General features: G+C 37.8%; 1 protein-coding gene across 1 annotated transcript in view; it reads left to right on the top strand.

Moving 5' to 3' along the window:
- Positions 1–14,035, top strand: part of myo1f (myosin IF) — a 44,175-nt gene that overhangs the window by 5,238 nt on the left and 24,902 nt on the right. Inside the window, exons 2-9 of the mRNA XM_060880667.1 lie at positions 1,975–2,106; positions 4,177–4,266; positions 5,740–5,834; positions 9,222–9,309; positions 10,139–10,228; positions 10,328–10,459; positions 12,656–12,790; positions 13,108–13,240. Of these exons, the coding sequence (XP_060736650.1) occupies positions 1,975–2,106; positions 4,177–4,266; positions 5,740–5,834; positions 9,222–9,309; positions 10,139–10,228; positions 10,328–10,459; positions 12,656–12,790; positions 13,108–13,240 (895 nt within the window). The remainder of the gene's footprint in view (positions 1–1,974; positions 2,107–4,176; positions 4,267–5,739; positions 5,835–9,221; positions 9,310–10,138; positions 10,229–10,327; positions 10,460–12,655; positions 12,791–13,107; positions 13,241–14,035) is intronic.

Below are 14,035 nucleotides of genomic sequence, written 5' to 3'. Positions count from 1 at the left end.
AACTATTTTGAGTACAAGCCTCGATTATATACTCAGGTATCCTGTAGGTGGAATAAAAAGCTAATGAAACGTTTCTGCCGTTTGCGCTTGTTGTTCCGCAGCACTGCGAGGTGTAATTAACGTCGTCTCGCTTTGCTAATTTCTGTTGCATTAAATTACCTGGCTGAAAATCTTCGGAATCAAAAAGAGGAATCAGAAACTTCAGCGCTGCGCTGTTAGTCCATCGTGAGCATTTCTTCAGATGCCTGACTTTTGTAACATTCTCCTCTGGTTAAGCAACACAGGAACTGATTCCTTTTCATGTTGTCAATTGTCTATCTTCTGTCTTAGCACTTGTAGCACTTGTGGCTGACGGCGGTGGTGTTAATGATGGTGTCAAAGCATCGATTGTAATAATCGTCTATCATAATCGTCCTTTTCTAGACGACAACAGAGCTTTGAGCTTTTTGTTCTTATTTTGATAGTCATTTTAGTATATAAACAACCCAATCCAGTTCACGGGGGCACGGTGGCTTAGAGGTTAGCACGTTCGCCTCACACCTCCAGGGTTGGGGGTTCGATTCCCGCCTCCGCCTTGTGTGTGGAGTTTGCATGTTCTCCCCGTGCCTCGGGGGTTTCCTCCGGGTACTCCGGTTTCCTCCCCCGGTCCAAAGACATGCATGGTAGGTTGATTGGCATCTCTGGAAAATTGTCCGTAGTGTGTGATTGCGCGAGTGAATGTGAGTGTGTGTGTGTGTGCCCTGCGATGGGTTGGCACTCCATCCAGGGTGTATCCTGCCTTGATGCCTGATGACGCCTGAGATAGGCACAGGCTCCCCGTGACCCGAGGTAGTTCGGATAAGCGGTAGAAGATGAATGAATGAATGAATGAATGAATGAATTAATTAATCCAGTTCAATCCAATCCAGTTCAATCCAGTCAAATACAATACAATCCAATCAAGTCAAATTCAACCCAATCCAATCCAATGTAACTAAAGCTGAGTCCAGTCCATTCCAATCTAATTCAATCCAATCCAATCCAATCCAGTCCAATCCCAGAGATGAGCAGGCTCGTGTTCAGGAAATTGTTCATGCACGCATAAATGGTCCAAGTAGCTGTAATTTCCGTCCATTAGTTACAGTGATGTTCAGTGCTGTGTATAAGTATTCACCCCATTACACTTTCCCATATATTTAACTGACCTGGGTTTTATAGTTTATGAATCAACACAGAATCGTCTAGAAGATTTAAGTGTTTGGGAAATCCATGTATTGTAGTTTCCCAAATCAGATGGCGGAGGGGTTTGTTTTCAGGTTTCCTTCCATTTTTATCAGTGTAACCATTTATATTATATTTATGTCACTCAGGAGATGCTCTTATACAGAGAGTCTTACATTAATCTCATTTGTACAACTGACCAATGTCAAAAACACAATGTATGAAAAGGTTTTTCTTCAGTATTCTCCTTCCAGGTTGATGTAGACAGCCCAGAAGGACAAGACTTGGTGGCGGACATCAGGTTCTGGTTGAGTAATGGATTAGATGTCTGTTGCTAGGTGGGATTTTGAACATTTGGGATTATCATCATTATTATTATTATTATTATTTTTTATAATCAAACTCTTTTCAGAACTTCCAGACAAGTTCCTTGGCCTTCATGCTGCTGTTTGTTTACTTTGTTTTTTAATAAACTCACAAACACCATGACACCTTAATGTTTCTTATTCATGAATCGTTTTATAAACTACATTCATTTTTCCACTCTGCTCCATACTGTATTTCGCTTTATTTGTGCCGATATCGTCGTCATAATCCCAGTGAAACCTTTACGTTTCCAGGTTTTTACTCTACAAAGGATGGAAAAGTTTAAAGGGGGTGAATACTTTTGCAAACCACAGTATCTCCTTTAGTCCTCAGAGTATACTTTGACCGTGTTAGTGTGAGAACCGGACGGCGATCGGTGTGTGATCCTGAGTTTCTGTGTTCCTGCAGGCCAGCAAGTATCACTGGCAGAGTCAGAATGTCAAACAGAGCGGCGTGGACGACATGGTGCTGCTCTCCAAGATCACGGAGGACGCCATCGTCGAGAACCTCAAGAAGAGATACATGGACGATTATATCTTTGTATCCTTTCACTTCAATCTACTGCCGTTACGATTAACTCTTTTTTCTTATGCCCCTTTTCCACCGAGGCAGTTTGAGTGCTGGTTCGGAGCCTAATTTGGAACCAGTTCTTTCTTTTTCGACAGCCAAAGCAGCGACTCTGAACCAGGAAAAGTGGTTCTTAAGTAGCACCAAAACGTTGCTGGTCTAGACTTAAGAACCGCTTGTGGGCGGGGCTGTGGGCGGGGCTACTGTTAGCGCATTTGATAATGTACCTTAAATATACTAATGTTTAATACACTTTTACTTTACCGCGATATGATACATTATCAGCACACATGATAGTAAGTAGCTACATGCTAAGGCTAACTTTTTTCTGTGTTAATGATAAAATAACGTTATGTACTTTCTCGATTACAACCTCCGTTTATACAGATTACATGGAGCTGCACGTACACGTTGGATTCGCCGAGTTTGGGTGTTAATGTATGTTCACAAAGCCATGAGCATTAACAGTAAAGCAACATCCGCCATTGTTGTTGCTTGTGTTTGCCGCTGCTGCGCTAAAGTTGCTGGGACACGTGACACGTATACAGTGACGTCAGACTCGGCTCTGTGATGCTCTCTAGCCGATGGAAAGACAAACCGGTTCTTAGAAGGTTCGCCAGTAGAACCAACTTTGAACCAGCACCAGCGTTAGCTCTGAACCAGCACCCGGTTCTTTTTGGTGGAAAAGGGGCATATAGACACCAGAAAATGGAGTTTCCTCCTGTTTGGTTCTGTAACTGTTCAGCACTGAATGTCTTTGTCATGTCTAACTCCACAGTGATGCTCCAAGTGCTTGTTCCTCTTAAAAGTGTCTAAAATCTGAAGGTGTTTATCATCAACCACTCTCAAGTGAACCACTTGCGTCCAGAAAATTTGCTCATTCATTTGTTTATACTGATTTTAAATGTCCCATAAGTCCATTCGATTTCACCATCAGGGCAAACGGAACGCCAGTGTACTGGTAAAAAAATGAGGTATAAACATACAAAAGTTTGCACCCCCTTTACTGATTAGCTCTTTGTTGCTAGTTGCTAGCATCTCTTTCTAAACTTTACTCCCCCAGTTTTCACTTCCACTAAAAAGACTGCTAGAGGAAGTGATTGAAATAGATCAGTCGTGAATGCTAATCTTCTCAAAGGAAGACTTGTCGCTTTTCGTGTTATTGAGAAACAGAAAAGTAAAGAAAAATAATTTTAACGACTGTTACAAAGGGCTGTCCAACAAATGTCCCCTTACAACAACATTATTTTTTAGTATGTTTTATAAATCATTTATTATTATTGAAGCGTTCGCCAAACCAAATCCCTGCGTAGGTTGTTGCTACGGAAACTACGGAAGAATATTAAAGCAAGTGCATTAATATAAACCTTTGACTATCAGACCTGAAAATCTCAGAAAAATAAAGTCACCACCTTATGACCAATCAGAATCCAGAATTCAATAGCGCTGTGGTTAAAAAAAAAAACATCTTTTTTTTGCAACCAGAATTGCAAGGGCTCATTAGTCATGTTAGCATGTCCAATAAACTAAACCCCATGCCTCAATTTTTCACTTCCTCTACTGGGAGTTGGACGTTAACTAGAGGAAGTGATCAATCAATTCAGAAGAAGAGACTTTTAAACGATATATTTATTCAAATGAATACATTTGGTTAGACCCACATTCACACACACACACACACAAAATGTTAGCATGTCATACCTAATCCGATAAATTAGCATAGTTGTTCATCTTAGTGCTTTAGAACAAAACGAACTGTTGATTATGAAATTTTGAAGGTTTTTGTTCAGAGCTATTGCACGTAACTCAAATCTTCTTCAACCGCATTCACACGCCATGCAGATCAGCAGGGCCGAGTCCTTCCTCTTTTCACTTAGCATCACACTTCTTTGTTTGTTTGTAGGGTTTTTTATTCACACATGCAGTACATGTCAACCATCAGAGTTTTGCTACAACGAACACGTTCACATATCGTGCAAAACTCATATTGAAGTCGAGTTCAGGCCGAAGGCAATGAAATGTGTCCTTAACTCTGATCTCTAGACCTACATCGGATCTGTCTTGATTTCAGTGAATCCTTTTAAACAGATGCCGTATTTCACAGATCGAGAGATTGAGCTGTACCAAGGAGCTGTAAGTCCATCACTCTGATCACATGACCACTTAAAAAAAAAAAGAGATAAATTCCCACTGAGGAAGAGAAACTATGTTGTGTTGCTCAGTTCCATGAATTGGTAGCCCAGAAACCTAGCTGATTAACCCAAAAATGCTAATGCTAATGTAGCTAGTGTAATTTAACTAGCTTTAGTTCCCAGTAGACAATAAATGTTCTTTCCTCGTGTTTTTCTTGTGTCCGCGTCGATGACTGAACGCCTTTGTCATGTCTCACACCACAGTGGTGTTCATATGAAGCTCATATGAAAGTCACTCAGGACTTTAAGAATTTGTCATGTTTTCTAAGTATTTCTGATATTACTAGAAAAGATCCAAAAAACAAAAACGGTGGTTTGTGTCTTCACAGTAAATTTTGAAAAGTATAAAGAGCGTCTAAAATCTGAGGGTGTTTATCTTTACATGTAAAAAAAAAACAACAAAAAAAAAAACAATACAGTTCAGATCGTATCGTTAAATCGCTTCTAACCACACCTCCACGGTTTAGGCCACGCCTCCTATCCGAATCCTACAGTATATCTGCTACTTTAACTTCTAATGGGAATCGTTCTGTTAGCGTTGAGTGAGTTAGCAAAACCATGTAGATAATCTGGATTTATTTAATCTGGATTTATTTAATCTAGATTTTATATTTATTTAGTTTACAGAAAAGTATATTATACTGAGACTTGCACCATACGCTAAATGGGTACTTCCTCTTTATCTTCCTCTATTCTTTCTGTCTCGCTCATTATCCCACTCTCTACTTCTCTCTTTCTCTCTTCCATTTTTCCTGTCTTGCTCTATCTATCTCTGCAACATCTATCGCTGTTTCTTTTTGCCTCTCTCTTTTTCTGTCTCTCATTCTCTGTCTTGTTCTTCATGTCTTTTTTACTTTCTAATCCTCTCTCTCTCTCTCTCTCTCTCTCTCTCTCTCTCTCTCTCTCTCTCACTAATATAATGTCTGTAATATAATGTGTCTGTTTTTTTGCTTTTCTCTCTTCCCCTCTCTCTTTTATGCTTTCTGTCTGTCTTTCTTTTTGTGTCTCTCAATTTCAATTTTAATTTCAATTTCTCTCTTTCTTCCGGCTTCTCTCAATGTCTATCTCTATCTCATCCTCTCTCTCTCTTTCTGTCTTGTTTCTCTCATACACTTCCTGTCTATCTGTTTGTCTGTTTCTCTCTCTCTCTCTCTCTCTCTCTCTGATTCTCTCTCTCTCTCTCTCTGTGTCTCTCTGATTCTCTCTCTCTCTCTCTCTCTCTCTCTCTCTCTGATTCTCTCTCTCTGATTCTCTCTCTCTGATTCTCTCTCTCTCTCTCTGTCTCTCTGATTCTCTCTCTCTCTCTCTCTCTCTCTCTCTCTCTCTCTCTCTCTCTCTCTCTCTCTCTCTGATTCTCTCTCTCTCTCTCTCTCTCTCTCTCTCTCTCTCTCTCTCTCTCTCTCTCTCTCTCCAGGCCCAGTATGAAAACCCACCTCACATCTATGCCTTGACAGATAACATGTACAGAAACATGATGATTGACAGCGAGAATCAGTGTGTGATTATCAGGTAACTAATTTAAATTCGCACTCTTCACAACATCACGCCATCATATTCAGCTCCTTAGCATGTTAATCAGCATGAAGACTGTGGTTATGAGTCTCTGTGTGTTAAACCTTATGGCTTCATGAGTATAGAGTTACAGCTTTAGGACTTTCCAGCCTGTGATGAAGGCTGGTGCAACACTGTCAGGTTTCTGATATGAATACTTGCTCTCTTTATTATGATGTAGACCCCTCACAGCCCTCACATTCATAAACATATATAACACATATGCCTTACACCTCTGAGGTTGAGGGTTTGAGTGTGTGTGGAGTCACATGTTCTCCCAGTGGGGTTTCCTACAGAAGTTTTCACCCTCAGTCCAAAGAGATGTACTGTAGGCTGATGGGCTCTAAATTGCGCTTGTTTTGAAAATGCGTGTGTGACTGGTTGCCTCTGCCATGTCCCTGATGGCTGGATGAATAGATGAATAGATGGATGAATGGATAAACAAACAGATGGATGGCTCGCTATGGTACAGTGGTACAGAAAATAGATGAATGAACAGCTGGATGGATGGATAGATAGATAGGAAAATGGATGGATTGATGGATGGACAGCTGGATTGACAAATGGATGGATTGATGGATGGACGGATGGTGGCTAGATGGATGGATGGATGGATGGACGGATGGCTAGATGAATGGATGAACAGATTGATGGATGGATGGATAGATGGATGAATGGATGGATTGTGGAATGGATGAACAGATGAGTGAATGTATGGACAGCTGGATAGACAAATGGACGGATGGTGGCTAGATGGATGGATTGATGAATGGATGCATGGATAGCTAGATGAATGGATAAACAGATTGATGGATGGATGGATGGATGGATGACTGGATGGATGGATGGATTGAGGAATGGATGAACAGATGAATGAATGGATGGACAGCTGGATAGACAAATGGATGGATTTTTGGATTGATGGATGAATGGAAGGATGGTGGCTAGATAAAGGGATGGATGAATGTATAAAGAGATGGATGGATGGATGAACAGATTGATGGATGGATGGCTATACAAATGGATAGATGGATGGATGATGGCGGCTAGATAAATGGATAGATGAAATGATGGGTGGATCGTTGGATGGATGGATAGGCAGCTAGTTGAACGGATGAAGAGATTGATTGATGGAGGGATGAATAGATAGATGGACAGCTCTACTGATGGATGGTTAGACTGTTGGATGAATGGATGAACAGATGGATGGATGGATGTATGGATGGATGGATGAATGGATGGAAAGACAGATGGATGGATGGATGGATGGACGGATGAATGGATGGATGGATTGTGGCTAGATGGATGGATGGATTAATGGAAAAACAGATGGATGGATGGATGGATAGATGGATGAATGGATAAACAAGCAGATGGATGGATGGATGGACAGATGGATGGATGGTGCTCATATAACAGGGAAAATGCTAAGCTGAAATTGTATAGAAAAAAAATACAGTAGCTTAGGGAATAAACACCAAAAACAAAAAAGGAGCCACTACGTCTTATTGTGTAGGTTATAATACACGATTTAAGAGGTGAGTATTGTTAAAAATACAAATAAATAAATCACCAAATAAAATCAGACACATAAACTACAATAGATATTAAAGATTAAATTGTATATAAAACATTTAAGCTGGAGAAAAAGAAACAGTCTTTAATAGTCTTTTAGTTTTTATTTATTTATTTTTTATAATTATTTATATATATATATATATATATATATATATATATATATATATATATATATATATATATATATATATATATATATATATATATTTCTTTATTTTTTTTTATTTTTTTATTTTTATAGTTTAGAATTTTGTATAGTTAATGAGTCCATTCCAATTTATTCACCACGTTATTTTACACTACGGCTGCATAGCTAAGAAAATCATAGAAGGTTGTTTCGTCCCAAATCATCACATACTTTAAAATACATACCAGCTTTTATATGTAGATAGTAAAGGGAAAGAAATGCAGTTGAAGTTTGTGGGCCAATGAGGCCAAATTGCCATGTACTGTAGTGATTCCAACATCACCAAACAACATTACAGAAAGCCACATCAGGTCCTAAACCACATCAGTTAGTCATTAAAGAACTGGATGTGGTTTGGGAAAGTACAGTATAAAGATTTTGACTTCTATTAAGTTAATTATTAGCAACATTATCACAAAATGACACACCTCAACAACTTTAAGTGAATATACTCAGGCTTATACATAAACTTTCAGTATTACAGATTGTCCTGAGCACTTCTGGGTTTATAACACGTACTTATGAGCAGCTCGTCCACATCGCTGGGCTTTTCTCAGAAACAGTGAGGAACTAAGACCGAGCATCATTTCCTCCCTGTTTAGAAGAAGTTCTAACCCTCGCTAACTGGTGCGTCTTAGATCTTGGCATTGACCATGTTTATGTCAGAATCTTCATCAATATTATTAAATCATACACATTCATTATCATTATCCATTATAAGTACACTGAGAAATATTTCCACAGTGTGTATGGGGGTGTTTGTGTGTGTGTGTGTGTGTGTGTGTGTGTGTGTGTGTGTGTGTGTGTGTGTGTGGTGTGACATATAGAAACAGAAAGACAGAAAGTGTTAGAAAGACGTTCTATGCGATCATTTGTAACCCCAGTATGATGCCCATATTAGGACTATTCTCAAATTGTACAGAGAAAGGGAATGTTTACCCATTTTAAAGGACTCAGTCTCTTCTTGTGTTAATAACTCAGTCTCTTCTTGTGTTAATAACTCAGTCTCGTCTTGTGTTAATAACTCAGTCTCTTCTTGTGTTAATAACTCAGTCTCGTCTTGTGTTAATAACTCAGTCTCTTCTTGTGTTAATAACTCACTCGTCTGTGTTAATAACTCAGTCTCTTCTTGTGTTAATAACTCAGTCTCTTCTTGTGTTAATAACTCAGTCTCGTCTTGTGTTAATAACTCAGTCTCTTCTTGTGTTAATAACTCAGTCTCTTCTTGTGTTAATAACTCAGTCTCGTCTTGTGTTAATAACTCAGTCTCTTCTTGTGTTAATAACTCAGTCTCTTCTTGTGTTAATAACTCAGTCTCTTCTTGTGTTAATAACTCAGTCTCTTCTTGTGTTAATAACTCAGTCTCTTCTTGTGTTAATAACTCAGTCTCTTCTTGTGTTAATACCGAAAATAAAACTAATTGAAATTTTTATTTTATGTTTCTGTGTAACATTTACCCATTTTACAATATACGTCTAAAATCCTCACACACTTATGTGTATGTTTTAACTAATGTGTTTGTGTGTGTGTGTGTGTGTGTGTGTGTGTGTGTGTGTGTGTGTGTGTGTGTGTGTGTTTAGTGGAGAGAGCGGTGCAGGAAAAACCGTGGCTGCTAAGTACATCATGGGCTACATCTCTAAAGTGTCCGGTGGTGGCGCTAAAGTTCAGGTACTCCAAATTATTCTGGAAGATTCTTTGATATTTTATTTATTTTACATTTCTACCACAGAGTTGTTGACTTCTCGATTCTAATTGGACAGAATGGACTTTATTTTATATATATATATATTTATACTGTTTGGTCTGTAGACATAGATAGATAGATAGATAGATAGATAGATAGATAGATAGATAGATAGATAGATAGATAGATAGACAGACAGACAGACAGATAGACAGATAGATAGATAGATAGACAGACAGACAGACAGACAGACAGATAGACAGATAGACAGACAGACAAATAGATAGATAGATAGATAGATAGATAGACAGATAGATAGATAGATAGATAGATAGATAGATAGATAGATAGACAGACAGATAGACAGACAGACAGATAGATAGATAGATAGATAGATAGATAGATAGATAGATAGATAGATAGATAGGCAGATAGACAGACAGATAGATAGATAGATAGATAGATAGATAGATAGATAGATAGATAGATAGATAGATAGATAGATAGATAGACACTCATATACAATAGTATGTTATCGTTTCTATAGTAACCTGAATGCCAGATTTACGTAACACTTACGGAAGGAGTCTCCAGTTCAAGTGCTTTAAATAGTCGTGGGAAAATCTTCAGGACAAACGTTCACGGTTTATTTTTCCCAGCAATTTAACTTTAAGAAAGCGAACTAAGAGGAAAAACTCGCCATCACACCATCTTTTTATTAATTATATTCTAATTACAGTACACTATTAATATGACAGATTTAGTACTAATTAGTGATCTAAAGGCTTCCGTATTTATCTCTTTGTTCCTCAGCATGTAAAAGAGATTATCCTTCAGTCCAACCCTCTACTGGAGGCCTTCGGAAATGCGAAAACGGTCCGAAACAACAACTCCAGCCGCTTTGTGAGTCTCGTAACGTAAACCCCTTCCACCTTCTCCTTTATCCCTGAGTGTAGCGTGTGTTTGCGAGGTGAGCTACATCTTTCCTGTCTCCACTGACAGGGGAAATACTTCGAGATCCAGTTCAGCCGAGGAGGAGAACCGGACGGAGGCAAAATCTCCAACTTCCTGCTGGAGAAATCCCGGGTCGTGAGTCAGAACGAGAACGAGAGGAACTTCCACATTTTCTACCAGGTCAGAATGAGAGTTAGAACAAGAATAAGAGAAGAGCGAATGGAAGGAGAAAATGTAAAGACGTCTAGACGCAGAAAGATAAATAACGGTAATGGGAAGGAAGCTGAGGAACAGAGTGTATGAGAAAGAACGGGAGTGAAAGAGAAAGTCTGGCCTCGTTTATTTATGAATAATCCTGCACTAATAATAATGGGCTCAGGCATGGAGTAGACTGCTAGTGAGAGCTAGTGATTAGTTAATAAAGTACGGTGGCCGAGAAGTGCAAAACAAATTAACAAATCCGAAAACAAATTAACAAATTTCAAAACAAATTAACAAATCCCAAAACACATTAACAAATTTGAAAACAAATTAACAAATCAGAAAACAAATTAACAAATCAGAAAACAAATTAACAAATCAGAAAACACATTTACAAATCCCAAAACACTAACAAATTTGAAAACAAATTAACAAATTTGAAAACAAATTAACAAATCCCAAAACACACTAACAAATCCGAAAACACTAACAAATTTGAAAACAAATTAACAAATCCCAAAACACATTAACAAATTTGAAAACAAATTAACAAATTTGAAAACAAATTAACAAATTTGAAAACAAATTAACAAATCAGAAAACAAATTAACAAATCAGAAAACACATTTACAAATCCCAAAACACTAACAAATTTGAAAACAAATTAACAAATTTGAAAACAAATTAACAAATCCCAAAACACATTAACAAATCAGATAACACATTAACAAATTTGAAAACAAATTAAAAAATCCCAAAACACTAACAAATCAGAAAACACAACGACATTTCAGACAACCCGGAAGAGGTTGGTATAGTTTGTGATTGGAACACGTCACCTGTCACTCAAGGTACAGTATACAGTAAGTACAACAGTCTGCCGCAGGGAAAAGTTGGAATGGATGGATGGAATGGATTACTGTGGATTAATTCTGTTATTTTCTTATATTTAAACGGAGAACTTTACACATAAGATTCCATACCTGTATATCTTGAGTGACAGGTGTCTTGTCCAATGATCGGTAAGTTAACATTCAAAAATGATACACTTCCGTTTCTGGGTTGTCTGACTTGTCGTTGTGTTTTCGGATTTGTTAATTTGTTTTCGGATTTGTTAATGTGTTTTCGGATTTGTTAATTTGTTTTCGGATTTGTTAATGTGTTTTCGGATTTGTTAATTTGTTTTCGGATTTGTTAATGTGTTTTCGGATTTGTTAATTTGTTTTCGGATTTGTTATTTTTTTTTAGGATTTGTTAATGTGTTTTCGTATTTGTTAATGTGTTTTCGGATTTGTTAATTTGTTTTCGGATTTGTTAATGTGTTTTCGGATTTGTTAATGTGTTTTCGGATTTGTTAATGTGTTTTCGTATTTGTTAATGTGTTTTCAGATTGTTAATTTGTTTTCGGATTTGTTAATGTGCTTTCGGATTTGTTAATGTGTTTTCGGATTTGTTAATTTGTTTTCGGATTTGTTAATTTGTTTTCGGATTTGTTAATTTGTTTTCGGATTTGTTAATGTGTTTTCGGATTTGTTAATTTGTTTTCGGATTTGTTAATGTGTTTTCGTATTTGTTAATGTGTTTTCGGATTTGTTAATGTGCTTTCGGATTTGTTAATGTGTTTTCGGATTTGTTAATTTGTTTTCGGATTTGTTAATGTGTTTTCGTATTTGTTAATGTGTTTTCAGATTGTTAATTTGTTTTCGGATTTGTTAATGTGCTTTCGGATTTGTTAATTTGTTTTCGGATTTGTTAATGTGTTTTCGTATTTGTTAATGTGTTTTCAGATTGTTAATGTGTTTTCGGATTTGTTAATGTGTTTTCGGATTTGTTAATATGTTTTCGGATTTGTTAATGTGTTTTCGGATTTGTTAATGTGTTTTCAGATTGTTAATTTGTTTTCGGATTTGTTAATGTGCTTTCGGATTTGTTAATTTGTTTTCGGATTTGTTAATGTGTTTTCGTATTTGTTAATGTGTTTTCAGATTGTTAATGTGTTTTCGGATTTGTTAATGTGTTTTCGGATTTGTTAATATGTTTTCGGATTTGTTAATGTGTTTTCGGATTTGTTTTGCACTTCTCGGTCACCGTAATAAAGACATGGTTATTAACTAATTATCATGTTCATGCTCCTCATGAGATCCTCAATAATCTCTCACTGGTTTTTGTTTCCAGTTGATCGAAGGCTCTTCGGCTCAGCAGAAGGAAGGTTTAGGCATCATGACCCCCGACTATTACAACTATTTAAACCAGTCGGGAACCTACAAAGTGGACGGTACCAACGACAGCAGCGACTTCCACGAGACCATGGTGCGTAATCCACGATTACTAAAGGAAAAAGGGGAGGAAAAGGAAAACAATCAGTTTTTCTCGGTTGCCATCTTAAAAGCTTTTCTTAGCAGTTTATACTGAAGTTACGTTAATAAGATGATGGAGACTCTTTCCATGAATTCTAAATAAACCTCTCCTTACAAAAAAACATCACTTTTTCATTGATAAATAACAACACAAAGTCGATTAACGGTTACTAAAGAAACGCTGATGTCACCAATTACATAGCGACTCTGCTTGACCGTGCATATATGTGTGTGTGTGTGTGTGTGTGTGTGTGTGTGTGTGTGTTGCAGGAAGCCATGCAAGTCATCGGGATCCCCGGAGAGGATCAGATGCTGGTCCTGCAGATTGTAGCTGGAATCCTACACCTGGGCAACGTCAGCTTCATCGAGGTGGGAAACTACGGCCAGGTGGAGAGCATGGACCGTAAGTGTGGCATGAGAACGCTCGTGATTCTTCATTCCGGTTCTTTCTTTCTTTCTTTCTTTCTTTCTTTCTTTCTTTCTTTCTTTCAGTGTTTGGATTTTCTTTAAAAATCCAGGAACTTGTTTATTTATAAAGTTTTAAAACTAATCCCATCACAACTGAGGCTTAACATGCAGAAACACAGTGTAGGCTTTCTTTAAGGAAATATTCTATATGTAGAACTGTCTGTCTTTCTTTTTGTGTCTCTCAATTTCAATTTTAATTTCAATTTCTCTCTTTCTTCCGGCTTCTCTCACTGTCTATCTCTATCTCATCCTCTCTCTCTCTTTCTGTCTTGTTTCTCTCATACACTTCCTGTCTATCTGTTTGTCTGTCTCTCTCTCTCCCTCTCTCTCTCTCTCTCTCTCTCTCTCTCTCTCTCTGTCTCTCTCTCTCTTTCTCTCTCTCTCTCTGATTCTCTCTCTCTCTCTCTCTCTCTCTCTCTCTCTCTCTCTCTCTCTCTCTCTCTCTCTCTCTGTCTCTCTCTGTCTCTCTGATTCTCTCTCTCTCTCTATCTCTCTCTCTCTCTCTCTCTCTCTCTCTCTCTATCTCTCTCTCACGCTCTCTCTCTCACTTTCTCTTTCTCTCTCTCTCTCTCTCTCTCTCTCTCTCTCTCTCTCTCTCTCTCTCTCTCTCTCTCTCTCTCTCTCTCTCATGCTCTCTTACTTTCTCTTTCTCTCTCTCATTCTCTCTCTCTCACTTTCTCTTTCTCTCTCTCTCACTTTCTCTCTCTCTCTCTCTCTCTCTCTCTCTCTC

Source organism: Tachysurus vachellii, chromosome 11, assembly GCF_030014155.1.
Source record: "Tachysurus vachellii isolate PV-2020 chromosome 11, HZAU_Pvac_v1, whole genome shotgun sequence".
Lineage (NCBI taxonomy): Eukaryota > Metazoa > Chordata > Actinopteri > Siluriformes > Bagridae > Tachysurus > Tachysurus vachellii.
The sequence above is the reverse complement of the archived record's forward strand: the minus strand, read 5'-3'. Positions and strand labels throughout refer to the sequence as shown.